Genomic DNA, 27521 nt, shown 5'->3' with positions numbered 1-27521 from the left:
CTGTAATTGGTCAGCTTGTAAAAAGTACGCAGTTTTTCCCAAAGTTTAATATTTTTCAACTCTTTGCCACCAGAACAAAGGTTACCCCCCAAACCCTCATTGCAAACTGTTGTAAATACACTGGCCATAGGAAAGACCTAGCCTTACTCAGAGCCTTGATCAAACTGATACCTTGCCACTGTCCAGTCTTCAAAAAACAACCCGGACAATCCAGGAACACATCACTGAGACATAGTTGTCCATCTGCAGACTTGCTACTACTGCAGAGACTAAACAAACACTGTTAAATTCAATCAACAGGAAAAAAGCTGGACATTTCACCAGAAGTTATTTGACATCAGATAATCAGCGTATGTAAACAAGCCCAACATATTCTGAACACCACGCAACATAAACAAATGCACACACCTCCGCCATTGCTCTTACTGGATGCCGAAGCACATCTGCATCTCGACCACCAAGTATGGTGTGTTTGCAAACACATCTGCAACACTTGACCTGATTCACAACATAATTAATGGTGGAAATCCGGATGCAGATGTATCATGTAAATGCAGCTATGACTTCTAACTACTTCTACTATAAACACAAGTGAGGCGTCCAGATGTTTCAAAACTTTTTGAAGTTTTGGTGGGCGGAGAAAGCCTCCACGAGCATTTTAAAAGCTCCACAAACATTCTCGTTCCGGTCATGGAAGCACTTCCATTTGGAAGCATCATTTTCCCCATCTGTTGATCATGTACATCACTATAATCCCCTGTAGGGTAGTTTCTGTGTGTGCACCACAAGCCTTCATGGCTCTGGGGTGTAGACTGCATAGAAGAAAGAGGTGTAGTACTTCTGGACAGCAAATCTATCCCAATGTATTCTGTGGAAGTTATTGAATTGCCCTTGATTTACTGAATAGTTCTACCAAGTCAGCAAAGGGAGGGGGGAGACTGGAGTAGTGTGTTGAGAGCTTTCAGAGCTACGATGAGGGCTTTCAGTTTTATGAACATTTTCAAAACTCAGAGGACATTGATGATTCATAAGTCTCATAAAATATGGTTTGATGTCTTCAGAGGGAGAAATGGGAGCCCTCAAATGGAGAAATGGGAGGATTCCCATTGATGGGAGGATTAGAGGTAAATGATGGAGGAACCTGATCTTTACATAACCTGACAATTCTACAAAAGCTGTATAACACAAGAACAAAAACAGAACCTGAATGTACCTCCTTAAAGTATTAACATGTATTTCTAAACTCAAACTGAAGGAACAAGCGTTTACAACAAATCAACAAATCATCGAAAGAGGACCACCCACTCCCATAATGCACTGCAAAAATACCCATCAAATTAAGCCCTATTCTGATGGTAATTGTTTCTCATAAGTGTGTCATGTGTTTTGGAGGAGGCTTGGCTTTGGACGGCGATTCGCATAGAGGGTGGAATCATGATTTCAGTGCTAGCAGGCTAAAGGCTTAGCTTATTCCGCCTTTAAGTTAGCACACTATAGGCTACTGTTACAGTAGTTAACTAACGCTAGCTAGGTTGACTTAGTGAATGTGACATTATAAATACATAAGATTTTGCTTTTAAATTATGTGAATAGTAAATAAAAAGCTACCTATAGCTTTACAGGAACAGTGTTGCTCATCAATGAAGTGATTCTCGATCGCTAGGTGATGTAGAGCTTTCAGTTTTATGATCTGTTGGCTATAGCTTCGATCTTTATTTTGTTATTCTTTATACATCTTGAATTTATACTTTAAATGCCTATTGCAGACCACCTTATTGCTGTTGGCAGAAAGTACACATAATTTTTTCCAGAAATGATTATTTCACGATAAATATACTTTAGTTCATTGGGAGCGCTTTGGCTGAAGTCGGACATAGCGAAAGGGCTTTGCAAGGGTCAATTGATCAATGTCTTGCTGTACTGTAAAAAAAACTCAGTAATTTTTACAGAATTTGACTGTTATCCTTTTTACAGATTTTTCACGTATAATGAAAAAAAACTTTAACTAAACACAATTTTACTATTTTTAACCAGATTTTTCACGTATTCTTTTAAAAACGGTCCTAAAGAAAAATGGTTATTTTACAGAATAATTTCTTTTTTTTACTGGATTTTTAGTTGTTGATGTCATTCAGAAACTTAAAAAAAGGGTGGGCACTTGCAACAGTTTGGCTGCAGGACCTCTACAATGACACCTGTGACACCGACCGATTTACTAGACAATTCATCTCTTCAAGTCTTCACAATCCTCTTATTGCTTCAGTACTAAATCTCCATGACAGCAATGAATTGGTGGGATTCAAAGCCACAAGCATGATGGCGTTCGCCCAAAAAACACCCACTACCGTCACCATTCCCACTATCCAAAACACACACAATTTAAGTCTACTTTAATCGCTCCACAGTGAAATCCTTGACAACTGTGTGAGAAGATAAATGAAGTAATGGGTGGGATTTTGGGATTATCAATATTAGTGAAGTGCTAATTATTGGCTAATAAAGTTTTCTGTGTAATTTGGCTTCTGTGGAAGTGGATTCAGTGTCAAAAGGTAATTCTAAATATATAAATACAATGTATGTACAAAATATAGACAAATATACCTGCAGGACCCTGAGCCCCAGGAGCGCCTTTGGCAGGTACTGCTCCCATAAGGGACAAGGAGTCCGCTTCATTTTTGGTCTGTGTGTTTTTATCAGAGGTTGAGGCAGGGGCAGTAAGAAGCTGAACCTGGAAGAGCACAAGAGAAAGTGTCATTTATTTTCATACACATTAAATCGAATTGTATCGTACATGACCACCAAAGCACTGCATGCAAAAGTGATGCAACAATTCATTTGCCCCTGAAAGAAGCTCAAGGAGAAGGATGTGACTTTACCTTTGCCTCCAGAGAGCTGACGCGATCTGTGAGGGCGGTGATACGACTGCAGTTCAGACAGTCTGAATGAGAAGACACAGAGAGAGATGAAAGGCGGAGACAGACAAGCAAATGATAATCAATGTGATCAATAATAATAGCAATAATAGCATTCACACTGCCCTTGCCAAGGTGAGCTCTTTAAAATGTATGATCACTTTAAGCTCTTGTCATCATTTCTGATCAGGAATAAATAAAAGCTGGATGCTGGAAAATTAGACCGTAATCAGTCTGTGAAAGTACCAGAAAGGGCATGTGCGAACTCAAAATTGCCAACGCAAGTCTACTGTTTACTATTTCTCATTGTGTCTTGCAACAGAGGACTTTGGGTACAATTCAAGTTGTTTAAAAGGTGTTTTCTAAACCCCTTTTCTCTAGAAAGGGGCATTTGCTCATTTACTGTATATAAAACGGGGTGAAGTCAAGCATGTTTTGAGTTGAGAATGGAGTTTGGTTCTTACTAGAGAGCTGCTCTGATGTTCTCCCAACAGGTTTCAGAACTAAGGCATGTTTCCGTACTGCTTCCTGAGCAACCAGGTTACTTGAAGACCCTGGACAAAGAAGTTTAAAGGATATGATAAGAAAAGCAGATATATGTTTGATTTCATTCTTAAAGAGGTGCAACGATACACTCAGTTTATGATTCAATACAATACACCATATTGAGTTCACAATGTGTTCAGAATATGTAGGCCTAATATTTTGAAAAAAGTTCAAATAACAGATTTCTATATCTATATCTTTTTCTCAATGCAAAATTGTTGTACATACAAATTGTCATAGATTTTGCAACATTTAGGGGCCGTTTTCAGGACAGCGATTATCTTAAACCAGGACTAGTCTTAAACCCTATCCGGGAAACCGGCCCTTAAGGTTTAAACCTGTAAATGAATAAAAACTAAAAAAGACTTTCACTTAAAAATTTAACTAATTTTAACATAAAATTAAAATAAGAAACTAAATAAAGATACTAAACCCTCAGAGAGAGGATTAAACAACAGGATTAAACAAAGTCATGTTGGAAAAAATTCAACACCATATCATACAATACATATCATGTAATGCATGATTTTTATATTGTGATATACCATGCCAAGAGCATTATAGCCCAAACAGATGTGACTGTGCTCTGCAAACAGAAGTGGACTGAATAATGTCCATCTATAATCTGAGATTAATGGCAGTAACTAATTTAACCATCATTTGGTTAGTTTAGTCTCCAGCTAGTAATGTGTACATCAGACACACAATTAAACAGTAACACCGTGTCTACACCGGACGCGACCGCATCAAGTGTGGGCAAAATTTAAAATGATAATGGGTTCTAATGCGTTCTACTGTAGACAGTGTAAAGCAGTAGATAAAAACTGACCACCAACACAATATGAGCACGTTGTTAGAAACCACAGGTAAAAAACAATTGACCATTTCTTCCATTTGAAACCCAAACAACAGATTTGTATTTAACTTCTGACTTTTGATACTCTGTATAGGGATAGTTACGCTCTGAAAAGCACTAATAATGCTTCTTCATATCTGCAGAGACAGATACGACATTTAGGGGCCGTTCTGACAGGTAAGCCCACCCAGAACCCTGGCACAGGAGTGGGCTACATCAATGGGGAAAATCCTTTTATAATATAAGAGAAACTCATCTTTGGGTATTATATATTTTAATTTGGTTTCTGTCAAATCGTTCTGCTTTTGATTCTATGACAGTTTTTCTCTATCTTTCTGTTGATCTTGAGGAGAAGGAAGAGGTTACATTTGGCTGAAAGGAGAAGACAGCTCCAATGCAAAAACAATGGATTCCTTGTGCTGTTCGAATAGGCCTCGGTTCTTTTCCTCTTCTTTTTAAGGTAGTGAGACGTTTTAATACTCCCTGGACTGACCTGTTTCAGATTACTTCAGCAAAGCCGTCTCTTATATTAGGCAGTCTGTGGCAAGCTCAGGTGCTCCAGACATAAACAACTGATGCTTCAATGCTTCATTACTGGCTATGGACAGAAAATCTCTTCAGCCGCTCTGACGTGACTTAAACCACTGAAGAAGCAGAACCATAACCAACAAAGTGGTACCTGCTACGGTCTCTCTGGTGTAGGAAAACTGGTCAGAAAGTTGGTGCAATGTGAATGTGAGTGATGTGGTCAGAGAAGGAAAATGAAAAACAAACATGCTGCATTGAAAAAAGTAAAATAAGACACTTTTATTTTTAATAATACATTGGCTGCCAGTGTTGGTGGGCAAAAGAAATCAAAATGTTTCTTGTTAGGTAAACATGACCAGGAAAAAGGGATGGTAACGGTTAACCATGAAACACTGGGATAAATGTTTTCTTTTGGAGTCTTTGGATCTGCTTTGTATGGGTGTGTTTGTGGACGAGACTGAAAGGAAATTTCCCATAATGCTTTGCCCTTCATGATGGTTGTGTTTAGTCTGAAATGGTGCTGAGATTTCAAAAGATAGACCTTGTTCGACCCAGGGCTAGTTAAAGCTTTTTTCCAAGTGTAACTCTACAAAAAATTGTTTTGCTAAACACGTGCAAATGCTAACAGACATCTCCTTTAAAGGGACAGTTCACCCAAAAATGAAAATTCTTTCATCATTTACTCACTCTCTTGTCATTCCAAACCTCTACGACTTCCTTTCTTCTGCAGAATACAAAAGAAGATATTCTGTAGAATGTTGGTAACCAAACATCATTGGCCCCCATTGACATCCATTGTACAGACACAAAACCAATGAGACATCTTTTAAAATATCTTTTTTTTCTGTTTAACAAAAGAAAGTAAAGATGACAGAATTTTTTTTGGGGGGGGTAAACTACATCTTGTTTAAAACAAAAAGTGTTTTAATGTTTGAATAGATCTTTTTTATAAAGGTCTATTAATCTTTTGTTAATACACAGGATATGAGTCAATGTATGTTCCTACAAGTGTCATACGTAATAAGATTTTGTCAAAATATCCCATCTGTCCTTCTAACCGCCCCAGATTTGTCATACATCTTTATAAACTATTAATATACTTCATCTTACCAGTGCCAAGAGTCACATCAACCTGCAAACGTGTATGAGATTGACCTCTCAACTCCTGGGTGTGTGCATATACTCTGGGGGTAAGGTCGATATTATCATCAGGTTTTTAATAACCACGTTCTCTCGAGTTGAGAAGTGGAGGGGATAGTGAGATCAGATCATGTGATAAAACTGTCTCTCGTGTAACACTGTCAGCTCTGTGAGGTCAGAAAAGGTGCGCGAATGCGTGCATGCCTGTATGGTGGATAGTTCAAGGGTTAAGAGCCCTGAACAAAATTATGAGGCCACTTCCTGTCAAGATGTATGAGAAAAGCTGTCTCTTGTCTCTGCTGTGATGGGGTTATCAAATAATTCAAATATCACAAAGCTGAGGGGAGAGAGTATCACCAGCACAAGAAATCTCTTTACACTTAACGTGATGATTCACATGAAACATGAAAATTCTGTCATCATTTGCTTACCATCTTGTCATTTTAAACCTGTACGCAGTTGCGGATTAACGCACAGGCTTGCCTAGGCTGCAGCCTAGGGGCCCCACCTGTTTAGGGCCCCATCTTATTGGCAAGACTTTTATTTTAAATTTACTTCAGCGGGAACAAAAAAGAGACCCTCATTGGCCCATAAGAAATATAACAAAAAATAAGCCGGTGATTGGATAGATGTGACATTTTGGTCACATCTGTGATCTGTCCAATCAGCTGCAGGTGAAATCATGTCAATCATTTTCATTTACGTCACTGCTGTTGCTAGTAGACGGCATAGCTGCAAAATGTCCGAAAGAAAGTACAATAGTGGAGCACAAATACTGAAATACAAACTACGTGACTAAGATAGCAGCAGGAGGACTGGCAGCTCGCATTGGCTAACATCGGTGCTGCTGTTGAAACAATTGCAGCGGGATTCTTAGCTGTTGCAGCAGTTAGCTCATCATGTCATCGGTAATATTTCAGGGAGTAATTCCACAATGACATGCATATTATACAGGTTGGTTTTTAATTATGGCTTTGTTTAATACACAGTTTATGTAATGCACAGTGGTTTGTGTCTCAGTAAAGATCCACCGAGGCGTTTTTAGGGGCCGTTCATATTTCACGTATAAAACTGGAGCTTGCGCTCTCGTGGTGTTTGCCATTGCAAAGTAACCAGGAATTTAGAGGAAACACTGTAGTATTTGATGTGTATGTATCTGAGTGTGATTGTTCTGATGCCGCTCGCTGCGTTGGTTTGTGTCTCAGCTTGATTCTATCGAACTCTGGTGCATTTGCATTCATCTTACGTCATCATGAACGTGCATGACACATGATAGTAAACAGAACACGGGTCAATATCTTGTGTTTTTTATGCACTTGATGCAGCCCCTTAAAGGCTGTGTCCACCGAGGTGCTTTTACGCGGCTGAAAACGCCCGCTGCAGGTGCATCGTTCTTCCTCAAGTTGAGCATTTTCCAACTCTGGGCGCCCGGTCGAATGCAAAAAAATGCCAATTGCTCGCATTTTCAAAAAACTTGGCATTTCCATTTGAAACAATTGAAAAAAAAACATGCTGTACGCCGGCAGAAAGCTTCGGTGGACACCGCCCCTTACAGAGCTTTCTGCTGCTTGCAAACATACTATTTATCATTTATTTTTAAATTTGGAAACATCGTATTATTCATTTGCCGCTCTGATTCCACTCGCAACGTGCAAAACAATGCAGTCTCACTCTTGCTCAAAACCAAGGTAAACCGACGCTATCATCTCTTAAATGTGTTTTATTGTAGTAAACACATTGTAATTGGCTAAAGCGCATGCGCAGGGTTCGGTACCCAGGTGCGCACCTGAGTTCACGTGACAGCTTTTACATTAGCGATTTTTCATGCAAACCGTGCCTCGTTCCGAACTAAACTGCAAGCGTGAAAGGCACCTGAAAGCCACCTAAGGGGGGCCTCACCCAAAGAGCAGCCTAGGGGCCCCTGACCACCTTAATCCACCCCTGCCTGTACGACTTTCTTCTGCAGAAGATATTTTGAATAATGTTGGTAATCAAACAACAGAGGTACCCATTGACACTGGTTTTGTGTCCATACAATAGAAGTGAATATGTACCTCCGTTGTTTGGTTACCAACATTCTTCAAAATATCTTCTTTCGTGTTTTGCAGAAGAAAGAAAGTCATACAGGTTTGAAATAACAAGAGGATGAGTATTTTTGGTGAACTATCCCTTTAAATAAAAGATGCTAAAGCATGACATGGAAGTACTGTAGTGTGTGTGAAGTAATCGTGTCTGTGTGACTAAGAGATTTCCTGTTTGTCATCTTATATAAATTTGGATATGTTTGTGGAAGGAAGCGCTCATTGTTTGTACCTGAGTTATAGTGCAGTATGTAGGGTTAACAGATGCGTTCCAATGAGTGTGGGTGCACTTGTTTTGATAAACTGTCTGTTGAGTGACAAAATGACTGTTAAAAGTTGCACTTATCTTGAACAAACAAGTCTCTCTCTACTGCTAACACATACCCATACAGCTGCAATTACACAAACACAGGAAAGAAAACCGTCTACAGAATGTCATTTTAATGTCAAAAGTAGTCCAATCAACCTTGAATTCGTATGACGCTCGTGGATAAAATGCCAAGAGTTCATCTTCACAAATTTCGGGCAAAAGGTTGCTGCTTTGAAGATGCTAAAATATTACAGTTTTGAGTTCTTTTGGAAGACAACATAGTTCATATAGTTACTTTTATAGTGTGTTTGAACGGTAGTGTATAATTTCATAGTATTTTTTGTGTGATTGTAAGTGTGGGTCTGTGGTCACAAATGTCCCCACAAAGATAGTACCAGATAATAAAGATAATACCAGTCATTTTTGACCTTGTGGGGACATTTTTGGTCCTTAGAAAAACCGCTTATAAATCAAACAAAATGTTGTTTATTTGAAAAGGTTTGTGTGAGGGTTAGGTTTAGGGGATACAATATGCAATGTGTACGGTACTGTCCCCATAAAACATGGAATATGTGTGTGTGAAAAAATCTTGGATATGGCTTCTGTGACACCCTCAACACAATTTTTTGCCATGCCCCCCAAACGCAGATTGTGTGTGTTTGTGTGTGTGTGTGTGTGTGTGCGTGCGTGCGTGCGAATTATGGGTAGAGGGTCACTATAACTCATAGGTCTATTGTTCCTTACTCAGCCTTGAAGTTATCAATGGCCCAAGGTCAGCCCTTAATATTCCTTTCTGGATAAAAATAAACCTGTTCACAGGACATAACACAAAGTTCATCCTACACACTTTTGCCAGGAGAGACTCCAGACTCCTGGTTCCTATCTTTACTCCCAACAATTAATGAATATCCCTAAATTTTATTGTCAGCAATAGTGTTCCAAGAATTGATACGTTTCAAAACCACAATCATCACTTACACACACTCAGGCTCATTCTTGCAATTGGACAGCTCATACACGGTTACGTTTTATCAATACATAAAGACATCTCAGTCTCTCTGTGGTTGCAAACTTATTTTTGAAGAGTCCATTGCAAGTCAGTTTCGTGCATAACAAAGAGTGTTGTCTGTGTTATTTGTTCCCTGAAGCTTCTGGGAATCTCATTATTGTTGCTATGTCAGCTTGGTTAAAAATTCTAAACAATCCTGAACTGGCTTTCAGGGTCAACATCCATTTGAAGAGAAGATGCATGACCAGCCTCAGATCAGCAAAATTAGACTAACCTCATAAAAATCATGCAAATCTTACATCCTGATGAGCTTAACACAGATAACATGTCTTATTTAACCTGAATAAATGGACTAGAAATGAGGTTGGCCAAGCATGCAGCTGTAGAGAAAACTGAAAAAGGGACAAATAAGACGACTCCATCCATCTCTGTCAGCGTGTAGTGCTGACATCAGCACCACAGACTCATTAGAGACCAGGTGGCAGTGATGAAAGCAGGTGAGGTACATTAGGTGTGTGTGTGTGTGTGTGTGTGTGTAATGCAGACAAGTTAAATTCAGGCTTGCTCTCTTTCATAAGGAAACCGCCATATAGAATGTCAACAGGGAGTCACTTTTGCTGAGAAAGCAGTCTTCGTATTTTAAGATAGGGTAAGGACCTTGTGTGTGAGAGAGCCTCTCTCCCTCCCTCTCTCTCTCACACTCTCTCTCTCTCACACACTCTCTCTCTCTCTCTCTCTCTCTCTCTCTCTCTCTCTCTCTCTCTCAAACACAGACTCCATTGTTTCTGAGCTCTTAGTAAGGTCCATATTGCTCCAGGAGGAAAGTGACCACTACTGCTATACCAGTGGGGGTGTGAAGATAAACCGGTTGTGACATCATCATATGAAGAAGACTGTGCTCATTAATATTTCAATAGCTTGTGGTGTCACTGATCTGTTAGATACTTAATTACTAGTCCTTTCATATACATGAGTTGAGTTTTCAATCTTGGTGTGATTCATAAACTTCTGTCCTATGAAGATTGAGCTAAACTGTTTTTCCATAACTTTTTGATATAACTTAATAAACAATCCAGAAGCAGAATAAATTGTAAACTAGAGCTTATTTCCAAGATCAACAATCTGACATTAAAATGCAATTAGATGAAATGTATAAAATCAATAAATCAATTACACAGTCAATTATTTTGTTGCATGACTAAACACCTTTTTAATCTGTTTTTAATAATGTTTTTTGTTCGTTCATTCATTCAGTTCACCTTTAAACTCTAACCTCTGACCTTTGTCAATTCAGCAGATACTTGATGTGCAAACTCACTCCCTCATTAGAGGTCTTAACCAAGAGATTTTTTAAAGAAAGCTTTGAACAGATTATACATCATCCCAAAATCAGATGTATAAGCAAAATCGCACACACTCTGGCACATGACCTGCTAAAAATCAAATAAGCCCTACTTAGTGCAGACGTGTAGGTCTTGGAACAGGCCAATGCCAACCTAGAACAGATGGACTGAAGGAGTGACGCAAAAAGAATGATGGGGGGAGAACTCACCTCCTACATACATACATCTCACCTCATCAGTCAACATTCCTGCATGATCACATACACACACACTTCAGTCTGACTTCACACACGCCCACACACTTCACGCACAACCACACTCAAGCCCTCAGTCTTACTACACCCTGATGGCATTGCCGACCTGCAAAACTTTAGGAAAAAACAAGATTGGCTGTCGGAGACAGTAGGCAGTATTTATATACGTGTCATTAAAGTTCATGGCAGTCTGGCTGCAGAAATCACCCATAATGCAACCGGAGCCCATCCCTCACAGACAGTCACTAAAACATGAGTGTTTCTCAGTCGGTGTGACAGCATTCCCGCATCAGACAATCGCCCCTCCTCTAAATGTGCACCTGTCAACCGGTCCAGATGTGCACGTATATACAGCCTATAATCTTGCACAGGGAAAGCATACAGACGTCTGGTAATTTTTTTGAACATTTTACATCATTCTATCCCCCTTAGACCATGGCAGCTACCCCTGAAGTTAAGCTCATTTGTGCCAAGGGCAGATATTTGCAGCAAACGAGATTTAAAATCCCAAGAACACATTCCTATAGACCAGGACCGTTGCTAATGGGGTGAAATGTGGCATTAACTCAAGCTCCCCACAAGTCATACGGGTACAGAGCAACGTGAGAGTGAGTAAATGATGATAGATTTGAAGTGTTTTGGTGCATCTGAACAGTTACGAGAAGCCCATCGATAGGCCGAAGCAACGCTGGCACCATCGCCTGTCATTAAACCTGTGCCAAGCTGCATGTGAAGCTCTCAAGGGTCAAAACATGGCCTGAAAACAATTCAGAGAAGGAGTCTCTCTTCGGGCTTTTACACCACAGTAACACCCTGCTGAATTAAATTAACAACTTCTTCCCTAAAACTGTCTTACTCTACCCCTGGAGCAACAGTAAATCTGTCCGGCACGCTGTTATAACAAAGTGGCCTTTATTTGAAATTAACTAACAGTTGTGACTCTCTGACATCATGTAATGACAGATGTAAACACAGAAAACAAAAGGCTTTGTTTTCTCCAGAGAAAGGAGGATTGCATGGCCCTCATCTCTTGATTTGATTCTGATGCATTTCATTTTCTCAAAGTGTTTTGCTTTGTTTTCAATATGTTTGCTTTCTTATTTCTGATAACCTTTAGATGGAATTACAACGTGAACTAGATATTTCAGAATAAAACGTGATTTACGTCAACATGCAGTCGCAATGCTAGGGTGTTGCTATGCAGTTGCTAGGGTGTTTAGGGTGGTTGCTATGGGGTTTCCAGGTAGTCATTATTTGCCTCAATTTTACACTGCAAAAAAAGAACTTATTTTCCTTTTTAGTCTTGTTTTCATTACAAATATCTGGACATTCTCAATCTCAAATAAAGATAAAGTTACTTGTGAAGCAAATTACTTGAAAATTGAGTCAATTCATGGTTCAAAACGATGAAAGAACATCTGGCAATGGAGGAAGAGAAAATCTTGAACTTTAAGTTTATTAAATTCAATTAGAATTAAGTTTATTATTCCTACTCATTGGCACATTTTTTGTTTTTTTTTAAACCACGCGAGAAATTCATTTTTTTGCAGTGTGCTGCTCTGTCTAAAATCATCAGCATCAATAAGATTTTTCCATTTGGTTTATTGATTTGGGGTATCATGATGCTTTTTATATTAATAGAAACCAATACCTCCTAAATCTAAAAAGAATCCTGCAAAGTGGTTAACTTAAAAATCCTAAAAAGTGGTTAACTAAATAACAGTTTCAGGTTTAAGCGTAGGAAAACATTCTGCAAACAGTAAAGCTTCTCTAAATGTCTGTGAAAGAGATTGACCACTCCTGTTTCAGTTTAGATATCCTCTGTGTGTGGAAACAAATTTGAAAGTGTACAGGATGGAAACACTTTCCTACAAGAGACAAACAGCCATGTGGTGTCTGGAAGACCTAAAATAAGCCCTGGGAGCATGTGTAACCATGTAGACCAGCAGCAGTACCTCCTCAGATGAGACGTTCCACACCGCAGAACCGCCTCTCGGTTCTTTGACACTTCCTCCCACACTAAGAAAACAGATGTTGGACAGAAAGAGGGCCGGCCCACTTGTCCTTTTTTATTAGGCTGAAACACAAAGCATACCGACCAGGATCCTCCTCCATTCATAAAACAAGATCCACTTTCATGTCTTTGACCTTGGCTGACCTTGTGCCAATACCCGTGTCACGTCACTTAGTTATATGAACTCGCTTTGGCAGTTCAGTAGCTGATCCTCTCTCTCCTTCCTATCATCAGTGGACGCTACCAAATAAAGCTGGTCTGAACCACAAAATGTTGTTTGTGAGAGAGTCAGGCAGGGAGTGGATCATCTCAGCTAGCCGCACCAGCCACTCCAAAGACTGTGCAGTCATTAAAAAACCTCTCAGCTCAGCGGACGCGCCACCACAAGACATTCACAAAACAAGCTCAGGAAAACAACGCCTGCTTCATTTAGGAATTCACAAAATCAGCTCATTAACACACAAGTAGGGCTAATTAACATAGCCATCAAAGAGAAGGGCCTTAAAAAACTAAATGAGAACTAAAAGGAGCATTTACCATAAAAACAGCCTTTAAATGAAAACAAAGAAAGGGAGCTGTTGTAACGTGTCCAAAATTGTCTTTTATTTTCTGTCCGGAAATTTCCAGATGAGTGCCTGTGAACTCTCTCAGAAAGTGAACGTAGTAAAATGCTAATTTTAAAAATTTCAGACTCTAACTTCTGTGCTTAAAAGCTATTGTAAAATACTCATTTAAAGAATATCTATGACCTCACATTTTAATTGTCATGTTGGCAATCATAAACACCGTAGGCTTAATAGTTTGATGCCTTGGAAATTATAAGGTTCTGACATTTTTTTGTCAAAATTGATTCACATATTTTTATTCTTTGACAATAATGTTACGTGACATTTTTCTTTGCGTTGGATACATTTCGGAATTTTTTTGGAAAAAAGTCGAATGGAATGTAAAAACGTTGCAGCTTGTTACCTCAAAACTGCTCAGAATGCAGATAGAATCTTATGATTCCAAGGGCGACTATTTGCCTTTTGATTGAGATTTTTTATACATTTGACATTTATTTGACATTGGTGTGTTTTATCCTATTGTTGTTGTTGCTGCTCTTTTGTCAAAATGTAGGCTTTTATGTAAGATTGTGCACCAGTTTTAAGCAAACTTTATCTGTGGTAAAACCACTGTAATGTAAAATCTGTGTAACTGTGTGGAACCAAAATCAACCAAGTCTACTAAAACAACACTAGTTCACCCAAAAATGAAAATTCTGTCATGAATTACTCGACCTCAAGTTGTTCCAAACCTGTTTTGTTGAACACAAAGATATTTGGAAGAATGTGAGATTTCCTAAATTCTTCCAAATATTTTCTTTTGTATTTACCAGAACAATAACAACAAAAAAATACAAAATAATTCTTTCAACTATGGTAGTCAATGGTGCCCCAGAAATCTCAGTTAAAGGGTAAGTTCATCCCAAAATCAAATTTGTGTGATTAACATGTTTTGAGACCCCCCCCCGTCCATCTGCTCATAGTGGCTCAAATGAATTTTTTTGAAGTGATGAGAATACCTTATGTGCGAAAAACAAACCAAAATACCGACTTTAATCAATATATTCTCCTCTGTCTTGTCAGTCTATGGTGCGCGTTCACAAGAGCACTTAGATGCATGTGCATTCGGTTGGGCAAAAAAGTGCAAGTCTTCCTCAACATCGAGATCATCAGACATTTTGCGAAGATCAGCTTATATACAGCATGCATCTGCTTGTAAACACGGAGTTGCGCTTCTGGGTTGTCAGTCAGAACGTCGGCGTCTGCCCCCACCCATGCAACTGCCCCCACCCATGCAACGAAGTGCTCTCGTGATCGTGCACCATAGACTGACAGGTCTCAAAAGGTCTCAAAACATGTTGAACGTCATGTGGGTGAGAAAAAAATCACACAAATTTGATTTTGGGATGAACTTGTCCTTTAACATTCTTCTAACTATCTTTCTTTGTGTTCAACCAAACAAAATAAATTTATACAGGTTTGGGACAAGGGTGAGTAATTCGTGACAGAATTTTCATTTTGGGTGAACTGTCCCCTTAATCTATAGTGCCTCTGTTGTAATATCCTAGAGAGATTTTATTGAGTTCGCTCACACTGTGTACAAAGCAAACTCAAGTATTTTTGGCCACCAGCTGCATTGTAAGTACAGAATGATTTTTAACAAGACCTTCAGGCCGTATGAGCACAGCACAGATGGCCAGATCGCATCCCACCTTTAACCTCTCCAAAAACAACAAAAACATTCTGAGGTCCTCTACAACCCCTCCGTTACCACAGAAACATCATAAATATGGCGTCAAATCCAGAAACTATATCATTATGACAGCACGGTTCTTTTGGCCAGGAACTGAACGCACGGGAAGCACCATTCCAGCTTCCCCCTCCGCAATCTCCTAGCTCCACAGATCAGAAACCTGCATTAATCTTTGCGGTTATGAATTCACTCTAACTCATCAAACTGTGTGGAAAGAGTCTGATTTACTCTGCCCCATTTCACTCTTCGAGAACATCTTCGCTTTAAGCCATGGAGTTGATTTCTCACTGAACTGTGTGTGATCGTATGATCCAATGTTTTGGCGTCTAGCGCTACAGAAACCTCCCACCTCACAGTTTCAGGCCATTTTCTTTCCAAAACGTTGGACGTGCACAAATGGAATTTCGACAATCTTCATTTGAAGTGTTCGGAAAAGCTGACTTTTAGTCAGGCGTGTTGTGTTTAAAACTCTAATGTGAAAGGTTGATGAGAGGTTTGGATTCGTCTCCCTAAGATTAAACGAAATCTCATGGCTGACCTCGACAGGTTCTGAGCGCACTCTCACATCACCATCCCTGTAGAAATGAGAATTCCACAACCGTTTCAAATGGAGGTGCCTTTGATTTTAGTTTGCAGCCTTTAGTTATTAGTCCCTCAGGATGATGATGCCGTGCAGACCATGGTATACACTACAGTCTCCTTTACAGAAAAAGTAAACAATAATAGAAATACGACAAGACAACCTTGAAACAGAACAGACTATAAGCAGAACACTGCCACAAAACTGACAATTGACAGACAACACATCAAACGGAGACCTGTAAATGGAGAACTCATCTGAGGGTGAGAAGGATGACGGCTTTCAAGAGCTGTGATAAATAGAGCTCATGTAATTAAATGAGATAAACTGTCGTAATTGCTTCAGTACACCTGTTGTCAGATATTCCAAAGAAAAATAATAGCCTGCACATGTCAGCGTAGGATTTCACCCCGAGACTTTAGGATTTACATCAATATGATTGTCCAAATATGATTCTGATCCTGAGGAATTGGAAATGTTTGCATCTTTTGGAAAAAGGATCTGATCGCTATCGTGAAAAGGAGTAACAGAAATCAACAAATCATTCCCACCTCACCTCCTCCCCTTCTATCTCAAAAACAAACATACACACATCCTTAGCAGCAGTGCTTATTGGTTTCCACTCAAAAACTGTTGCTTAAAAAAACAACCAAACATACAAAAACACTCGAATAAGAATAAATGCTGTCAAATATAAAACGGTTACACCATATCCACTAAAAGACATGTGTATTATGTGCTAATACTTATCTAAATTCTGATCTGTTAAAGACAAGGCGACCATTCAAATTTCATACTCGGGTCATTCCAAACTCATTTCATAATTTCCCTCAAGAGTTTATAAACTCTGCTTTCAAAAATGAACTTTTGTTTGAACAGTAACACGTCCAACGATGAAACCAATGGGGTGAGTTTGGTATCTACCTGCATATATGAACAACAGCAGATGTGAGCATATGGAAACAATTATGTCACAACTATTATGTCACTATGTTAAAGAGCTGCACAGTATTGAAGAAAGCTGCAACATGCGATAACTTGCCAAATAATGAGATATGCAATATGCTATACGATAATACAACACAGATCAAAAACAGTTCTGAATTCTGCACACACCCAGTGAACCAAAAGCATTTTGTGTGTCTGTGCATGTGTGTGTATAATTAGTTTTAAAGTAAGAGTTAAAGAGAGTTTAAGTGTTGGCTGTACTTCAGGGTGGCCATAGACTTCATTAAATATATTGCTGTCTTCAGAACAGTAGCTGTGTCTTTTGTGGTGATGGCTGGCCAAAGTGACAACGTTGCATGAGCAATTATACATCAATGTTTCCGTGTGTTTAGCTCATTTAAAACCCAATGAAAACATACAAAGCTACAACATTACAGGGTTTGAAGCGGAGCTTTGCTCTATGTTCTAAATGGATCGCTGCGCGCCACACATTCTGCTGTTTTTTTCTCGGGTTTTAAATTAGATCTGTTTTGTATCTCTCCTTTTACAGATACCTGCCATGAGATGGCACACATACAAGAAATAGATATGAACACATCCTTGCATACAGAGCAAACACGCACTTGCATTCAGAGAAACACAATCCCTGCGTGCAGGAATTCTGTCAACTCATGTGAACTGTGTGCTACACATTCAGAGCTTCTAGCATCACACTAAAATAGGACAGCAGTAAATCAGAACGGAGACACCTGTATAGAGAAAGTGTGTTTGAGAACACAAAATAATTTAGAATAACTTTGTTCTGAATTATTCATGAAATCAATCGTTTCAATCTTAAAGTGACAGTTCACCCAAAATGATAATTCTGTCATCATTTATTTAACCTCTTGTCAAACCTGTATGACTTTTTTCTTCAGCAGAAAACAAAATAAGATATTTTGAAGAATATTGGTAACCAAACAATGGCGGTACCCATTCACTTCTATTGTACGAACACAAAAACCGCAAGTCAATAAGAACTCACCAACAATCTTTAAACTATCTTCTTTTGTATTCTGCAGAAGAACGAAAGTCATACAGGTTTGAAATGACGAGGGGGGGGGAGTAAATGATGACAGAAATTTCATTTTTGGGTGAACTATCCCTTTAATACTAACCACTATATAACATTGTCAGAATGGACTAAACGATATTGAATACTAGTTTTACACTTCACACATTGCCTACAAAATGTTTATATGCTCTCCTACTTGTAAGTCGATTTGGATAAAAGCGTCTGCCAAATGAATAAATGTAAATATAAATGTACTAATTGTCATAATAAATAAATAAAAATTACAACTAAATATGAAATAATATACTCTAAATGTTTCAGACAGTACTACACTTAAATCATTGAGTGAGCTTTAGTTACCATAGAGTCAAATAAATCCTAATTTGCATTTTTACATGGGTTTTTATGGCATAGTTGCGCATCTAAAACTACAGGGGACACTAGTGCATCATCCTATACTATTAGACGTCCACTTAAAAGCTAAAATCTTATTTTTATAACCTAAAAACAACTCAACTAGTGTTAGCAATACTGAGGCTAATAATGGACTTAATTCCCAGGAAAAATGTTGGTAAAATGTAAACCTTAAAAATTGTCATCATTTATTTACCCCCACGTGGTTCAAAACCTGAATATGACTCTGACAGAAAAAGAAAGAAGATATTTTTGAGAAATGTCTCAGTGGTTTTGTGTCCATACAATGGAAGGGGGCCAAGTGTTGTTTGGTTACCAACGTTCTTCAAAATATATTCTTGCGCATGCTGCAGAGGAAAGTAAGTCATGGAGGTTTGGAATGACACGAGTGAGTAAATGATGAAAGAATTTTCGTTTTGTGCACTGCGAATTGCTTGACATAAACACATCTGCGAAACGCATTAAAAGTAAATTTGTCACGCTGGACATGGGAGGTTAAGAGGGATACAGAATTCCATGCAGTCTATTTTCTTTACTACACATTTTGCCAAATATAGCAGCAAGTCATCTGTATAATCCATATGTACGGAACATTTACATAATGCATACACATAAAGTGTAATGCATTTACTGAAACAAGAAATACTAAGTATGCATGCCCCATGCAACAGTACAAACCCACGTGTTATCTTAAAGCACAAATGTATCCCTGCATCTCATTTTTAGGAATGTCCCGTTGCTTTGTGCGTTGATTTATTATACTAGTATTATGAATGCCATGATGTGGGCATTATGTACGTCTAAATGCCATTATAGGGCTATGTATATTATCTGTTTTGCTCATATAAAGATATCCTGATTCACATCTTAGGGAAGAGTTAAAATGAGACACAGTTCATCTCTACTCGGCCTAAGACTCATTATACGAGAACAATGAGGTCCAGCTGATCCAGCTGTTTCTTTTAATGAAGCCGTCTGCATGGAGCTCTGGACATCATGTTAGTTTAACATGAATCTAAACATTGAGATGATCATTTACACTGAGCGCTGAGGTCAGTCTCCTCACAGTTCTCCAGGCTACTGGCTGAATGATGTGCGTGTTTATGTGTGCTTGAGTCCAGGCACCCACACAGATGAGTAGAAACAAGACAATAGTGAAGTTGTAAGCACTGGAAGCGAGCTGAATTGCTATTTGCCAACAACTGAGTGCGCGTGTGTGTGTGTGAGAGAGAAAGAGAGAAGGGCTCTTGTTATCACCGTGACAGGTTTCTTATCTGTTTTCTCAGTTTCTGCTATCAGGACACACACACAACCTCTCATCTTCCAGACAGGTGTAATTGCATCTTATCTGATCACATCTGACCTCCAACTCTTCATCTTTGTTTCTCTTTCCTTGTTTTACTGCATCTGGTCTGTATCACAGGTGGACGGATTCCCAGTGTCGGTTCTTGAAGAACAAAAGGGTCTTCTTTCGTGGCTGATCTGACAACACTTAAGCACTGTTTGCTATGACTTTTCTTCACCTGGTATTAAAATCCCCTTTCCAGTGTGTTGGTACTCAGCACAAATCCTTCTTAAATTAAACATGCAGGCTTTCTACACTGTAAGAGGAGAAAGAATCAGAGCCATGGCCTAATATGACACAGTGAGCCGGTCTTACATCATTCCCTCATCTAACACAGGTTTCTTTCACTATATTAGTGAGGACATATCAAAGACTTCTATTGTTTTCATACCAGGCTAATGATATTTTCAATCCCCAACTGTAACACTGCCTCTAAGGCTAACCCTCGTACAAATCTGTTGACATTATTAGATGTTATTAGATTAGACAGTATTAAAGTACAGCATTATTTGGCACATCCGTGAGCTTGTTTTTCTAATGAGGACCAACTAAAATGATCTCACTAGTGTTGGACACGTTTCATTTTATTTGTAGGGACATTTGGCTTTCACAAGTATAGCCAAACCTGCAAACACACTTTTAGTTTTAAAGCTACAGTTTGTAAAAACCGCCGCTAGAGGGCGCACGATCAAAACAACAACAATGCTGTAGCTTGATGACGCTGTGAAGGAGCGTGGAATGATGGGATCTGTTGTCATCAACTCCACCGCTGATGGCCATCAATCAGACAGGAACGAGAAATCATGTTAGCGGATGAGGTAAAGGCGGTAACAAAGGGGACCGCGGATATTACGCCATTGACAGGCGACTGCACAGTCCGTGTCACTGTTTAGAATGGTGATTTTCTCACTATTTACAAGTAGTTGGAAACATTTGAGATATTGTAAGTACTCAGCTGAACAAAATATATAACACTAGCTTAGTGGTTTTTGGATATTTTACCGCAAAATTGTTACAAACTGCACCTTTAAGTGATAGTTCACCTAAAAATGAAAATTCTGTCATCATTTAGCCACCCTCTTGTCATTTCAAACCTTTATGACCTGTATTTCTTTCTTTCTTTTTTTCTTTCACAAAACACCAAGGAAGATATTTTAAAGAATGTTGGTAACCGAACAGCAACGGTACACTCTAAAAAAAAAAGGTGCTTCGATGCCATAGAAGTACCTTTTGGTTCCATAAAGAACTTTTAACATCTGAAGAACCTTTCTGTTTCACAAAAGGTTCTTCAGATTATAAAAAGTAAGAACCTTTTACTGAATGGTTCTTTGAGGAACCAAAAAGGGTCTATGGCATTGCTGTGAAGAACCTTTTAAGCACCTTTGTTTTTAAGAGTATACCCATTGACTTTTATTGGTTTTGTGTCCATACAATAGCAGTGAATGGGTAGCGGCGTTGTTCGGTTACCAACATTCTTTAAAATATCTTCTTTTGTGTTTAGAGGAAGTCATACAGGTTTGCAATGACAAGTCAGTGAATGATGACAGAATTATAATTTTTGGGTGAACTGTCCCTTTAAGGTAGTGCTTTTCTCTCTCTCTCTCTCTCTCTCTCAAGTTCAAGAGTCACCAGCAGAAGCCGTTTATGGAGCGTGTGATGGAGCGCCTACAGCGGGAGTTCACTTTCAGCCAAAACTACTAAATCTCTCTGGCCTGCTGACCTTTAATTTTCCTGTTAAAAGAGGCAACATCCATTCAACCCTGACACAGCAACTTTTCACACGGCTACATCACCTTGCATCTGCTGTTTGTCCTCTTTACTGGCTTTTCTGTTGCTATTCCAAACCTGTATTACTTTCTTCAGCAGAACACATTTTTAAGAATGTTGGTAACCAAACAACATTGGCCCCCATTGATTTCCATTGTATGGACACAAAACCACTGACACATTTCTCAAAATATCTTCTTTTGTGTTCCACAGAAGAAATGGTCATTTACAGGTTTTAAATGACTTAAGGGTGAATTAATGATGAGATTTTTTATTTCCGAGTGAACTATCCCTTAATAATAATAACAAATAATAAGGCCCAATATTATTTTCCAGCAATCTCCCACTTCTCCCTATTCTGGCTTCTGCTTGACTCTCCGGCGAATGCTACGACACAGACGCATACAAACACTCTCCAAACACTCTTTTTCACTGACATAAAGCAGACCAGGCCAGTGAGTGTTAGGTGAGATAGATAGAGAGACTTAGAATTCCCACGGAATTCCACAGCCCATTCCCATCAGTCTCTCTCTCTTCACAGATCTGAGCTTATATCTTAAGGAGCCACTTCAGCAGAACATCCACACAGCACTGTGTTTGTGTTAATATAGGGATGGATGAAAGATAGAAGGATAAAGAGCTGTACTGGGATGGAATGGGATGAAAGAGCAGGGCAATGAGAAGATATTCAAATGCGGGAGGAACATCAAACAGCCGTGATCTGACCGTGCGAGACTTGTAGGACAACACACCCAGATTCTTCCTTGATGGTTAGTCAAAATACATGTGCGAGTCAAACCAGAGGGTCACTTGAGGTCAGGTCGCTGAGGAATAGTGCTATGGAGGGTTTTAAAATGGATACCAGACTATAAACGAATGGGAAATTCACTAGTTGTGGCTATTTGTATTAATGTAATGAAAATGTTTTCCCTTCATCATTTCAACGAAATAACCAACCTTTTTTGTTTTTACAAGTAAGGGATAATGTACAGGCAGCCGGTTGCTATTGCAGAAATAAGCCCCGACAGTGTGATAAGGACCCGACACGGCTACTTGCCACATGAGAAAAAAACTGGACATAAAATGTGAATTTGAAATATTTTATTAGCTCATTTTTACCGAATGCAGACCTTCCGCGAGGAAAAGCCGTTTAGTTTCGGTTTTAAAGTAAGAAACGACGTTCAAACATCACGAACAGGCAAATTGGTTTAATCATTTGTAAATATAATGTCATATATGTTATTAAAAGACATATTTATAATTCATTTTTGTGTAATATTAAACCCCCTCTTAAAATGATTTGCAGCATCCGGGTTACAGGGTGTTATTAGTTTTGAGCGGTTGTTATTTGAAAATAACAACCCTTGGAATGTCGCGACTGGCCAATCAGAATCAAGCATTCAAATGAGCCTCGTAATAATAATAAATAATTTATAGTCTTTGCATGTCTGCCATATTAATCCAGCTGCAATTTGATTTAAGCAGCAGCTATATTACTAAATAATTGAACAAGACAAAATATCTCTTTCCTACTCAGCAATTTTCATTTTATCAGCTGCCTCCCAGTCGGCTCACTTAACTCATAAACGCTTTTAAGAAAACAAGGTGGTTAAGCCTTTCGAGCTAACTTATGAAGCTTTATGAATACAAATGACATCACCCAGTGGGCAGATTATGAGATAGTTTGGGCAAATGGAAAATGAAATCATGCCGCCTCAGCAGGAAAATGTCTTTTCCATATATTGTTGATGGGGTTGCGGGGTTATCATAATTAAACAAGACGTGATGTATGCAGCGCCAAAGCTACTAGACATCTGAACACTGTGGGCGAAGAACTTTTTATCTGTAAATCTGATGCGACTGGCTGAAAGTGTTAGACTTGCGGTCGTTGCCTGATTAAATGCTAGGAGATCTCCAGAAACCGTACGACCTCTGGGAGAGAGAAACCGATATGTAAAGTCGGTGCCTTTTCTGATGAAGCCATTTTTACGTAACTCCACAAAAACTATGTATGCAATACATACAGGTATATGCAAATACAGTTACATACTATGTAAAATAATTGACAAATGTCTCATGAAATGAAACTTTTTGTTACTCATAAACTACATAAATCCATGATTCCTGATTTAGTTAAATTACCACTAACCACCCTGCAACAGCATGGAAATACGTGCAGGTCCAAGCTGGTATTCTGCAGAAATGCATGTCTTGAATTTGTACCAAATACTATAAACACTGCTTTGCGCAACCTTCTGCTGTAATGTAATATGAGGTAATGCAAAAACAGTTGGTCTGAACTGAAAGAGATCAAAAAGGCTGCATGAGGTATAAACATTTACAATATACTGTATGTGGCACCACTGGGTTCACAAGCAAGCATGTGTAAAAGAAAAGTCGGGTGTGGTGCCCATTTGTGGGAGCTGGGCCTGTGGTTTGGCACTGGTTCTGTGAGAACATAGAAGAGCATTAAAAAAAGAGAAAGGAACAGAAAAAGAGGGTCTGAAGTTATAAAATATAAACAAGAAAATTAATGAATAAATGAGAAAGCATGGCTGATGCTTCTATGAAAAATATAAATGATATTGTGCAGAAAGCAGCGAAATCCATACACAAATATTTCACTTTTGTGTGCAGTATTTCTTTGTAACACGGATTCACAAAGTGTACACAAATAAACCGCAATATAGAGTTCCGGGTAAACGTCGCCCTAGCGTTTGTCACATTCTATTCAAACTCATTTAACATCCTATTCCTCAAATAGATAAAAATGCTACTTCTATCGACAGAGGAAATAAACCAAGGATGAATTAACAAAGATCTAATAATGAAATTAAATGAAATGAAAGAGGGAGCGTGACAAAGAAAGCAATAAACGGATGTCCAGATGTCATGAGAAGGGAAACTGGGACAGTTTGTTCATGTTGAAAGAACGCAAGTCAACAAAAGGCAAACAATCACTAGATGAGATAAATCATAATTCTATGAAAAACTGATAAACAACCATTCAATCCTTTCAACGAGTAGAATGAAATAACAAATGTCCATTGGATCAAATAGACATAGGGAGGCACAACAAGCAATGCCCGGAATCTGGCACTTTGCTATCTTTGTACTAAGAATTCCAAGAATATGGGGACTTATAGGCTTAGCAAACCAACCTAATCCACAAAGCCCTAATGATAGTGTAAAAGCCAACTGGGCTGGACCGTATCATTCAGACACTTAGAGGTTCACCGCTGAGATCTTATTCACATCTTGGTCTAGTGCAGGGAAATGAGAAACAAGTCCTGAAACAGACACAACCTCTCCATAACACTTGAACCTCCTCCAGAAATATGTACCACTCTCAGACCATAGACATATATACTGTACATGAGATACAAATTGATCTCTGTTTTTGGGCGGCTTCCATAAAAGCAAACCTAAAAACTAGTTTGTGTTGCCCAGAAGAGCAACTAGCTATTATGACAGTTGTTTGGTTAAATATGGGCTTGTTTTAACTGAATACACAATGTCCTAGTTAGGAATAGCAGCTTGTGGCAGTCTGACAGGCCTCTGTGTTTTGTCCAAAAACAGTCAAGTTTCTTAACATAAAGAAATTTATTGGAAATGTTCATATTTTAATATTTCTTCTGAGGTCCATAAGTAACGTCAATCATTTCTGGACCAAAAATGAGATTTAGTTTTACGTGATCATTTGATTTTCACTCTCTGATACTTAAAATTAAACAGGCTGTTTTTTGATAAAACTAAGACTTTAACGGTACGTAGACCTACAGTAAACGCCCTCTTTGCTGCCGACTGATCAGATCCAATATAGTTGGTGCTGCTATCTTTCAATATCGGTTTCTTTACAAAGCCTGAATTACATTTTGACAGGTTCACCAAAAATATGCTAAAATGTGTCACACAAACATTTGCGGGTTGGACTGACATGATCAAGGACCTTATGAAAAAACAAACGTGAGCCACTCATTTCTAACATTGGACTCATGCCAGGAACAGCATGTTTGATGAACTTGTCCACATCATACACTTTGCATTAGTTACATGCCAACTTCTGCTCATGTTTAGAAAAAAACCTATCCTATAATGACCCCCCTGCATTTATCCCTAAATGCTGAACAGACGTTGATGTGTAAATGCACATTTCAAATTCAGAATATGCAGCTTATATTTAGCTTGCAGTACACTTATCTCTTATTTCCAAAAGATCAATGAAGCAATTTCTTTATTAAAATGTCTATTTGAAAGTCATCGCATCATACAAACGTCATTCTGCAAACCTTATAGTCCCAAATATCTTGTGTGTGTGTGCTTATATTTTCTCTCTTTGAACGTGATTTCATCGCACAGTATCTTGCAATAACAATTTTTCAAAAGAGAATGACAAAGAACCGCAATCTAAACCCATAGTTTCCTCTGCCAGAGCTAGCACACGACAGAGAGAGAGAAAGAGAGAGAGATTCACTTATTTCGGCCTTGATACCTGGCAGCAGTCAAAGGAAACGTGTATATTTGAATTTTCCCCACTTTCTCTCTTCTCCTTAAGTGTATCTTTCACCACGCTGTTTCTCTGCGATGACAGAGAGGGAAACCATTTCGTGATAAAGAGAAAGAGATGGAAAACCCTATTCTTACTGTCTTTCCACAAGGAACTAAAACCGAGTTCACAATTATAAACTTGCGGCATGTCACAAACTCATCTTTAAACAATTTGAAAAGATCTTTTGTTGAGGTGTCTAGAAGAAACAACATGGCCTTGAGTAAATGTGACCCTGGACCACAAAACCAGTCATACTGTATGTAGCACAGGTATATTTGTGTCAATAGCCAACAATACATTGTATGGGTCAAAATGATACATTTTTATTTTATGACAAAAATCATTAGGATATTAAGTAAAGATAACGTTCCATGAAGAAAATGTCTAACTTTCCTACTGTAAATATATCAAAACTTTATTTTTGTGAGTGGATGCAGCAAAATTGCAAACAAAAATGGCCGGAAACACACCTACAAACTTCAATGCTGCCCGCTCTTTGGGAATTACCAATTCAAGTTTGGTATCTATGTAACACTTAGAATTTCAGCTTTCGGGTTCATCTCCACAACGTCATTCAAGCGGTAAGCCAATAGAGAGCATTAAAACAAACCTGTTTCTTCTTAGCAACAGCCTGCTATGTGCCTCTGATGGACAACTTTAAAGGCGATGTTCTTGCACCCTTAGATCGTATCTCGGCCAAATATTTTCCTTTCCTAACAAACCATACATCAATGGACTGGTTTTGTGGTCCAGGGTCACAAGAGGTAAAGCAGAAATAGACAGATGCCAAATAAAGGAAACTTATTGTCCAGCTAGCTAGATATTTCACATTGTGTATCTGCTTTGAGAGAAGCTGAGTCAGTCAAAGCCCCAACAGCAGCGCTATAAATACAACAAGGGTTTAAGACCAGCAAGCCATTGACTTCCACACAACTGATAAAGGGTCAAAAAAGGGAATGGTCTGATGATGATGTGGAACACATCCAGCACAAATAAAAGAACCAGACATCAGCCTTCCAGTGTTAAATACATACACCCTCTAGTCTTTCATCCGCACCAATGGCATCTTCAGCCTTAATTTTGTCATGCATTATGTCACAGCACTCGGTCTATTAAAGTTATTTACTACCTGTCTGTCTGCAGACAAAAATTGACAGCAACACAAACGAACAAGTGTGAGTATGTGTGAGCAGTGTGGGGTTTTTTTTTTAGCTTTAAGGTGATCTTTTTGTAGTTCTGGCTCTATACAGATAATGAAACAGCACTGACATTCTTGAAAGTGTATTGAAGTTATTGCTTCTGATAGGTGACAGATCCAATTATACAATCTCCCTCAGTAACTCACTGCAGAGTCCTTGTTCATGACATTCAGATGATTGTGAGACCGTCACCTTGGTCTGAACCTAAAGCCCCAGAAGAGCGAAAGGAACTTACTCATGCTGTCAGTCATCAGGCAATAATACACAGACACAGTTTTTAAAGGGACAGTTCACCCAAAAATGAAAACCGCTACATTCACTCACCCTTATATTGTTTGGAACCTATGTGATTTTCTTTTTTCTTGGAGCCTAAA

The 27521-nt window shown here is 38.7% G+C and overlaps 1 protein-coding gene across 5 annotated transcripts in view; it reads right to left on the bottom strand.

Moving 5' to 3' along the window:
- The window catches only part of emid1 (EMI domain containing 1), a 61621-nt gene that overhangs the window by 13791 nt on the left and 20309 nt on the right, over positions 1 to 27521 (bottom strand). For all 5 annotated transcript variants that reach the window (XR_008965149.1, XM_057363345.1, XM_057363338.1 and 2 more), the window contains exons 4-6: positions 3377 to 3466; positions 2877 to 2938; positions 2602 to 2728 (exon numbers count right to left, since the gene is read on the bottom strand). Coding sequence is in view for 4 of the 5 variants with exons in the window: in XM_057363345.1 (XP_057219328.1) it covers positions 2602 to 2728; positions 2877 to 2938; positions 3377 to 3466 (279 nt within the window). In the remaining variant the exon portion in view is untranslated. The remainder of the gene's footprint in view (positions 1 to 2601; positions 2729 to 2876; positions 2939 to 3376; positions 3467 to 27521) is intronic.

Source organism: Triplophysa rosa, linkage group LG2 (assembly GCF_024868665.1).
Source record: "Triplophysa rosa linkage group LG2, Trosa_1v2, whole genome shotgun sequence".
NCBI classification, from domain to species: domain Eukaryota; kingdom Metazoa; phylum Chordata; class Actinopteri; order Cypriniformes; family Nemacheilidae; genus Triplophysa; species Triplophysa rosa.
The sequence above is the reverse complement of the archived record's forward strand: the minus strand, read 5'-3'. Positions and strand labels throughout refer to the sequence as shown.